Here is a 9,570-nt window from a genome sequence, read left to right as displayed (position 1 = left end):
CCAGATAAAAAATAAACAGTGTCCTTTTGTGAATCTAGAAATAATAAGTTGTACTGATAATTTATGGTTTACAGAAGGTAAATTTTGAATATATATATATATATATATATATATATATATATATATATATATATATATATATATATATATATATATATATATATAATATTATATTATATTATATTTTATTGTGTAGATTTAACTTTTTTCTGCATATCAGTACTCAAGCTGGGTGCAGCACAGCAGTGCTGGGCACCCCATGGTAGGGACATGCCCATTCATGCACACACCACACCTGCCATGGTCCCAATCAGTTAGTTATTGCACACACCTGTTCCTTGTTTGCCCTCTTCTGTTCTCCCTGTTATTTAAGCCCACAGGTACCTTCTGTCAGTGCTGCGCATTGCCAGTCGTCCTGAACCTTTAGCCATTGTGTTTACCTTCTCTCATGCCCCTTTGAGTCCTGCATTAATCTATATGTTGAGCTATTACTGCTTCATCATCAGCTTGATCTTTTTTGAATTTGCTCAAGTAGTTATGGAGAATAAATATTTTCTTGACTTCCACTCGCCTCTTGCTCCCTACTTGCCACCAATATCACACAGTTCCATGAACAACAGTGCATATCTTCCTTCTGGTGGTTCATATCTACCTTCTGGTAGTATCAAGTTTCTGATCACTTGCAAGCCAAAAACATAAAAAGTTATAGTGATACCATTCAGAAATTAAACATCATGCACTGTCATTTTAAATTCATGAAAATAGTTCAGTATTGGCAATATTTTACAGAACATTTCCTGACCCTTTTCTGTTATAGAAATATTATACTTTGAAGCCTAATTTAATTTAAAAACCTTTTATAAACTTAAACATCTTGCAGCTGACATCAAAACAAATATTTGTAATGTGTATTGACTGTTCACCTTTTAAGTTACTAGTGTTACACTAAGAAACATTCTTACAATTGCAAAAAAGAAAATGTCATGTAAACTGTTAAATGGTCACATTCACGTTGAATTCTCTGCAAAATACCTGGTTATGTCTATATTATGCACATGAAACTGATTTAGACACAGATGTGTATATGTACGTGTATTCTTTCAGTTTTTGGAACAAGATCCAGTTAATAGTGGGTAGTCCATGCTGAATCTTAGCTCTACTGTATAAGACTTGACTCTTGATCAAACTAGATCATTAAATGAAGAAACCAAACTGATGTAATACAATGCACTGCGAAAACAGGATCCCTAAAGGGATTATCCCTAGAGATTAAAACTGAAAACACATTTATTACTTAGACTAAAACTAATTAAAGTGTTTCAGTGAACAATGAACAAATTTAATTGCGTCCTCAAGGTAACTAAAAGATGCAGTAAGTGAACTTTCTGTAACAGTAGTTTTCCCAGAGGGTAGGTAAATGTACACTGAAGTGTTCTACCTTTTAATGACCCATTATCATAATTTGACTTCACGTGTATGATGATTACAATGTAAGAATAAAAAAATCATGATTCTATTCATCAAGCATCTATCCGTATGCTAAAAAGAAAATGTCACAATGGCCAGAGTCTAGTTAGAGATTTAAAGATACCATAGAATGTAAAGCTGTGTTTACCTTTGCATAGCTTTATAAGAAAAGTTTGGTACAAGGAACTGACAAACCATGAAGCTGAAACTCCACTGTCACCTCCTTCTAATGTAAATCCAGCACAATCTAAATAGAGCAATTCCAAAAATCCTAGACTGTTATATAACAGTGTCAATACAGTGTAAGTATTGACAATAATGACATGTAAATAATGACAACAGAGTAATGGGCATTGTTGATGTTCATATTTAATAAGATCTTGGATAACTTGGCTTGCTTGGTTACACTTTATATGAATGCCATGTCTATAACATTCTATGAACACATTCATAACACATTGTAATTTATATAAACATGGCTATAAATATTTATAAACATTATACGTTTATAAATATTTATAAACTTATTATATATATTTATATTTATAAATGTATTATAAACATGGCTATAAATATTGATAAAAATTCATAACACCTTATAGCCATGCATATTGTGCATTATGAGTGATCATAATGCATTATAATCTGTGTTTATAATGTTATATACCATCAATACCAAAGAAACTCTGTCCCAGTTTGCATGTGGTATTATGACTAACAAACTTGCTCAATTTTAACACACACTGTGCAGCCTATGATTATTTTTTAACCAATCATTAATTATACTTATATGGAATGTTATAACAGTTTATAGCTTATAGTCATTTATAACGTATAACAAAATGTCTTTGTGGGTTACAAGTAAAGTGACAGAATTTCAGCATGGCAATAGATTATAGATAGAAGTGTATTAAATCCACAGCATTTCCAGTGTTCAGAAGTAAAACACGTTCTAAAAAGAGAGCATGGAGGCTGGAAGGTAACTTAAATACAAGTACCTTCGACAAGTATACAGCATTTATTAAACAGAAAGTCACTTTTAGGTGATGACAATGCTCATAATTAACAAACACACCATACATTTTTTTTTTACTCCTTGGGATGTTAGTCTTTTCTATGTAACATAAAATACATTCCCATTTCTGTGGCAAAACCTGAAGCATTCAAATGAGGTAAGAAAAAGAAAGCTCTCAATGTTTTGAGATATTAGAAATAGGCAGTTGCTCACCACTGGCTTTCAATTTATTTAATTTCTTCCTAATTCTCACTGGTCACTGCACTGTGACATCTATCAGCTAATGAGGAGAGTTTTTCTGTTTTATCATTACACTGTCCAGTAGCTCTGTATGTATCAGGTGCTGCTAAACTGAGCCCCTTTTATTGATTTTATTTATTTTCCCTGGTTGAAGGCATCTAGAGATGCCTCGTACATTTTTATGATGCTTCTGGAGTTTTTTACTGTAAATAATAATAATAATTTAAGCACACATCCTTTAAAATTTTTATTTTTTTTCTAACACCTTAGATGTTTGTGCAATGCCATTTTCTGAAATAGTTCCAAAAAGTAGCAAATCAACATTTTAATACAATATGTGATTTGACAGCAACAGAAATGTAGCAGGTATGCAAATACAAGAAGACATCTAAACAGACAATCAGTATTGCACAGTGATTTGCAGCCCAGGTACATTTACATTATTTTTAGGTGACACGTTTATGCAAAGCAGCATACAACTATGACAGTACAACTTGAGCAATTGAGGGTTAAGGGCCTTGCTCAGGGGACTAAGAGTGGTAACCTGGCAGTGGTGGGGCTTATATTAGCAATCTTCTGATTACTAGTCAAGTACATTAGCCACTGAACTATTACTGCCCTGCCTAGCCTGCACTTTTTATAGTTCACAGTGGGTCATACCGTGTTACAGAACACGGTATGTCTGTGAGATGAGCTTGGATGCAGTCTGAGCAAAGTTTTGGTGATGTATTTTTACAGAAACAATTTGGACTGTTTTGGACACTAATTTCTTGTTTGTGCAGCTCCAGATCTAAAGAAGCTACATTTAGACTCCAAACATGTCTTGGCTGACCAATTACGGAAAATTGTGTAAATGTGATTTGACAAGCCATTCTTATAAAACCTCACAATGATAAGTAGTACAATGCAAACTAACTGTATAAGTAGTTTACAGTATGTTGAAAATTATTTATGTCAAAGAAGATTTCTAATTAATGTAGTGTGTGCAAGCTTGATAAATCTGTAAAATATAGTCAGGTTGAATTCGTCTGGACTCAGGCCTGGAGTGTCTGTGATCTGGAGACATACTCAGAATTGTTCTTCTCTTCTAGCTACTCTTTGTTTTCTTGCAATCTTCCAGCGATGAGTCTGACGAGCTGAACTGACTAACAAAGAAGGAACCAGCTTCAGTGTCTGACAGTGTTTTCAGGTTACTTATGATCTCGGTGGACTCCCCTGCAACAAAACAGACAGCTGTAAGAAGACAGACTGGTAAGCAGGGTTACATACACTGACAAGCCACTTTCAAATACCTTATTCATTTACCTTATATCTATACTCACTGTTCATTTTATCAGGTGGAGTTTTTAAACACCTCTATGTCACTGTTAAGCTGAGAATATTCTACCAACCAAAAAATATCCAACCAGCAGCATTTGTGAGCAATATTATAATCTAAGTAACTGATAAATCCAACTTGACCAGCTCCCATAAATAAAATATACATTTTGCTTAGTCATGCTGGTAATGTTACCATGCCAAAATGTCCAGCTTTTGCCACTGATTTTGACAGCATAGATCATATTTAAATAGATCATTTTAATCAACAGGGTTACCAATTTGGAGATGGGGATTTTGGGCCCTATGAAATAGTATCATATTAAGCCCAGCCATTTTAGGGCCCCGTCAGTCACAGGCCCTTAGAATAATCCTAACATTTCTCCCACCATACAGCGCCCCTGCTAATCATGCAGTTTTGACAGTGGTGAAAAGCTGTTCAAGACCTCCTGCCAACCATAATGCAACATGTGAGAAGAGGCTCGCAAATCATCACAGCAGACCCTGACAGATGTAGAATTTCAGCATCACACTGTATACCACAAAAGGCATTTTGTTGATCATAATACCTGAGCCTACACACAACACTTGGAATGTGCCTGGTGGAATTAGGGAGGCATTGTGGAGACCGTACCATAAAACTTGAAAGAACATTTGAAGGTGAATGGGTCGGAGTACTGGCTGGGAAGCCACCATCGTCTTAACATAATAGGCCGGCTGTTGCATAATATATGGAAATATGCACTTTATAATTGCTGAGATTGGGATTTAGGTTACCTCTCAGTCTCCACCCTTAGTAAGTAGATGGACGTTTTAGTACTAGTTTTCTAGTAGACTGTTTATTTATCATTCCAAACTGTTAATCTTAGTAGTAAAATTCTTACAATGGCTTATTAATATTGTGAAAATGAAATATTTGTTTAAATAAACTTAATTTTACTTTACTTTAAAACATGACTCAAATTGGGTTAAAATATCACATTTCTTTCTGTGTAATCTATTTCCATGATGAAATTCTGTCACTTGGAACTGACAAAGACATGTTATAATACAGTATAAATGACTATAAGCTATTATAACATTCCAGATAAGTATAATTCATGAGTGATTAAAAAGTAATCATAGTATGGCTCAGTGGGTGTTTAAAGGAAGCAGGTTTGTTAGTATATTACGCATTAAGCAAGATGGGACAGTTTCTTTGATATTGGTGGTATAACATATGAACACAGATTATAATGCATTATGATAACATTTCATAATGCACAATAAACATGGCTATAAGGTTTTATGTATTGTTATAACTATTTATAGCCATGTTTATAATGCCATGGTATTCATAGAAAGTGTCACCGAGTGCTCTTACCGTTATTGTACTCGGAGAAAGGTTAGTTCAGCTGAGTTGCCATTGTGTCAGCGGGGAACAACTGCAGGGTGGAAAATTTGTAGGAATAGGCTCTTGAAAGCTCCGTGAAATAAAACCGTTCTGTCAAAATTAAAGCCAGCACAGGAAACCTGTAAATGCTTGTACAACAAAGAAAGAAAGAAAGAAAGAAAGAAAGAAAGGAAATTAAATCAAATTAAGCGACACTGTGAATTTTAAGCAAGACAACATATTTTAATGTGCTATTTTACCAGTACCGACTAGCTACTTAATTAAAGGTAAACCCTGCATTTTTGTTTTTTTGCTTATAGAACAAATTAATCAATCTAATGATAAATAGGCAGCAGTTATGAGTTGACGATATAATACATTAATAAATAACATATAAAAAGTATGAACTTTGGAAAAATTGAGCCTTTAGTCAAACTAGTCCTTTGGGACATGAGGTTTTGCAGTGCAATGTTATTATCTACACATTTTTTAAATTAAAAATAGAAATGGCTTAAAGATTGTTTGTTTGTTTGTTTGTTTTGCAGAGACACTGAGACATCATTATAGCCAACAGGGTATCGAAAAGAAGGTGTATAGCCTGGTGTATATAACTTTAAAGAAAATGCCATTTTACAGTCAAATATAGGTATTTGGTGAGCAAACCCAAGGGTAACAGTGGCAAGAAAAAAGTCCCTGTAGTCCATAAAGACAGGAAGAAACCTGGACTCACTGGGCAGCCTTTTTGCATGACCTGAAAATATAACATCAACACAAAAATATTTTTGAATGTATTGCCCTCCATACTCATACTATATTTAAATTATTAAAATACATTTATATATATATAATCCTATACAGATTTTGCATCTTTTTGCAAAATCTTCCTAAATTAATGCATCGGTATTTAAAAATAGCATTTCACACTGAAACCAGCCTAACCTCACCACTTTCATTGTAAGGTTTGGGTGCCAAACCTTACCTGAGCTTTCATTATAAGGTTTGGGTGCCAAACCTTACCTGAGCTTTCATTGAAAGGTTTGGGTGCCAAACATAGCAAAACGCTCTCAGTGACATTTTGTGATATCTCATGCTCTGACAAAATAAATACATAAAATTCATTACCCTATTGAAACATGGCATAAAGACTTATTTGAATCCACATTTATAGATAGTATAGATATAGTATAGATATTTGAATTCACTACAATAGCAATTACAATTTTTATCCTTTTTTTTCCTGACTAAATAAGTTATGGCTAATAAAGTGCTCCTTAAAACATTTGTAGTAAACCTTACTCTCTGGTCAGCTAACTGAAGTTTTCTGATTGCTGAGAGGGTAATGTTAATAAAATGAAGTCTCTTGTAATTCTTTATATTATATATATATATATATATATATATATATATATATATATATATATATATATATATATATATATATATATATATATATATATATATGGAGAGAGAGAGGGAAAGTGGATCTAGACTTACTAGTTATATATTCCAATGACAATCTACAGTACTGAAACAGACTAAAGCAATGTCACACAACATACAGCTGTAACGGCCCGAGTGCCGCAGGGCGAGGAGCAGGACACACAGGCTCTCTTGATGTATACAGACATTTATTATACATACACGAAGGATGAACATATTGGCACTCACAGAAAACCAGGTAGGTGAACATGGACAACAGGTTACAAACATAACACGCGATACTACCGTGACAACAACAGACAACATACAATATAAAAATGAAATAAGTGGCCTACCCGAAACACCCTGTCTAATAAAACTCCCCTAAGGAACCTGACTAGAAAAACAATAAATAAATACAAGTACAAATACAATAAATACCCCCACCCCCACCCACCCCAAAAAAGGCCCATTACAAAATTTGACTCTTTGCAGTATGACATCATCCAATAATCACATATTATAATTATTTTAATCATTCATAGACCCAATATAACCAGTATTATAAATATTATAACTATTCATAGTCTCAGCAGACAGACCTGAGCTAGGCAGTTGAGACTCATGAAATCATGAAGACCTGGTTTATATGTGTTAAGAGCAGGAAAACAACTGGAATGTTCAGTGGCAGAGGTTGAGAGGTAGGTGGCCGGGAATAATACGGATCCAAACTTAGAATTTGATTCGACCTTTGAATCACTATTGATTCGCCAAGTGTCTCAATGCTGTTCTTGAGCGGTGGTAAACAGGACAAAAATGTTGAAAAGGGTTTCTGTAGTCACAGGGGCCAATAATGGCATAGGGCTTGTGCCAAGCAGGCTACAGCAGAGATGTTTTTTCTTACTGACCGGAATGAAAAACTGGGGAAGCGGTAGAACGCCTGAATTCCAAGGGTTTTGATAATGTAGTTTTTCATCTACTCAATATATGTGACCAAAACTGTTGTTTGGAGCTACGAAGGTTTTTGGAGAAAAACTATAGAGGTCTGGATGTTCTCGTCAACAACGCAGGAATCGCCTTTAAAGGTTAAGGTTGCTTGTTAGCATACTGAATCAACCCATATACCTAAATGAACGCCTTGTAAAGAAAAGCAAATGTAAGTTATATGGAGAGGGGACGTGCACAAATATTTTAAGGGTCTGTTGTTCTAATATGATAGGGCGAAAAACAAATCTATTATTATTTCCTCCAGAGGGCAGCTCAACCAAATATGGCAAATGGGCTGTAGCTTGGGCAACTTTAACTCAGCCTTATATAGAGGTAAAAGGTTAAGAGAGAATGACACAACATGCTTATTTACAGGATTTAGCTGAAACTGTATCCAAAGCAACTTACAATCATGGCTGAGTATAACTTGAGGGTTAAGGGCCTTGCTCAAGGGCCCAACAGTGGTAATTTGGCAAAAGTGGGGCTGGCAACCTTCCAACTATAAGCCAATTACCTTAACCACCAAGCTACCACTGCTGAGGTTAATAATAGTTTAATTCAAGTTACTGTGAAATAGGCAACTATTGTCGATAATTTATTTTGCATGCACATTTTATCAGCTGTAAACTCTCGTTTCTGTGTCTCATAGTGAATGCAACAGAGCCATTTGGAGAGCAGGCTGAAGTTACCATGCACACAAATTTTGGGGGAACACTGTGGGTGTCATGCACTCTTCCCCCTGCTGCAGCCCAGTGCTCGAGTAGTCAATGTGTCCAGCTTTGTCAGCAAGCGATCGCTTGATAAATGTAGTCCTGAGCTACAAAGTATGATTTAAGTATACAATTTACATACAAAATTGCCTACTGCCTTCAGTGACTGTGACTTATTTTATGGTCTGATGTGGTGATTGTGTCTCATCTATATATACTCTGTGGTTTCATAGCACAGAGCTCTCAGAGGAGGAGCTGTGCATGCTGATGGCAGAGTTTGTTTCTGCTGCATAGAGAGGAGTGCACGAAGCCCAGGGCTGGGCAAACACTGCTTATGGAACCGGTAAGGTTCAAAGATTTTTATTATCGCTAGTAATAAGATGTCTCCTGCTCAGATATTACCATTCTACACCAGAACAGTGTAAACAGTGCCTAAACTATTGCAATGATTCCTTTAGATTGGTGTGACAGTGCTGAATGAAACCAAAGCTGGTGATGGCATCCTCCTCAATGCCTGCTGTCCAGGCTGGGTCAGAATGGATATGGCTGGCCCCAATGCCACCAAGAGCCCAGAGGAAGGGGCTGAAACTCCTGTTTACCTGGCTCTGTTGCCAGACAGAGCCAAGGAGCCACATGGACAGTTGGTTTGAGATAAAACTGCAGGAATGGTAAATAAATATGGATGAACAATTCATAAGATCTTGTGTTCTACCCAGAAAATTAAGTAAATAAAGTATAATTTGTTAAAGGAATCCTAAACTTGCATGGGATAAAGTGAATAATCCCAATTATCCAACTAAATTTTAGCTCTGGAGAAGGCTGAGGTATAATTAAGTCCTTTCCATTTTTTTATTCTGGTCATATCATTCAACAGCATCCTCTACCACCCTGTGAGTCTATAATCACCACTGAACATGTTGACAGGATATTTTGTTTCCTGAACACCTGGGACAGATGTAGAGATGGGGATGACAAATATAACAATGTATATTTACACTTTTCTATGTGAGAATAAGCAAAAGAGCATTGTATTTACATCTCAT

At 35.4% G+C, this 9,570-nt stretch overlaps 1 protein-coding gene across 1 annotated transcript; it reads left to right on the top strand.

Annotated features, from left to right (window-relative positions):
• Positions 1-7,646: 7,646 nt before the first annotated feature.
• Positions 7,647-9,213, top strand: cbr1l (carbonyl reductase 1-like). The gene is given in 6 exon segments (XM_081718995.1): positions 7,647-7,690; positions 7,692-7,915; positions 8,467-8,536; positions 8,538-8,682; positions 8,768-8,899; positions 8,986-9,213. Coding segments are annotated over 6 exon segments (843 nt in total).
• Positions 9,214-9,570: the final 357 nt, after the last annotated feature.

Source organism: Electrophorus electricus, chromosome 8 (genome assembly GCF_041902795.1).
Source record: "Electrophorus electricus isolate QZ-2024a chromosome 8, ASM4190279v1, whole genome shotgun sequence".
NCBI classification, from domain to species: Eukaryota; Metazoa; Chordata; class Actinopteri; order Gymnotiformes; family Gymnotidae; genus Electrophorus; species Electrophorus electricus.
This window is presented reverse-complemented; position numbering and strand designations above follow the sequence as displayed.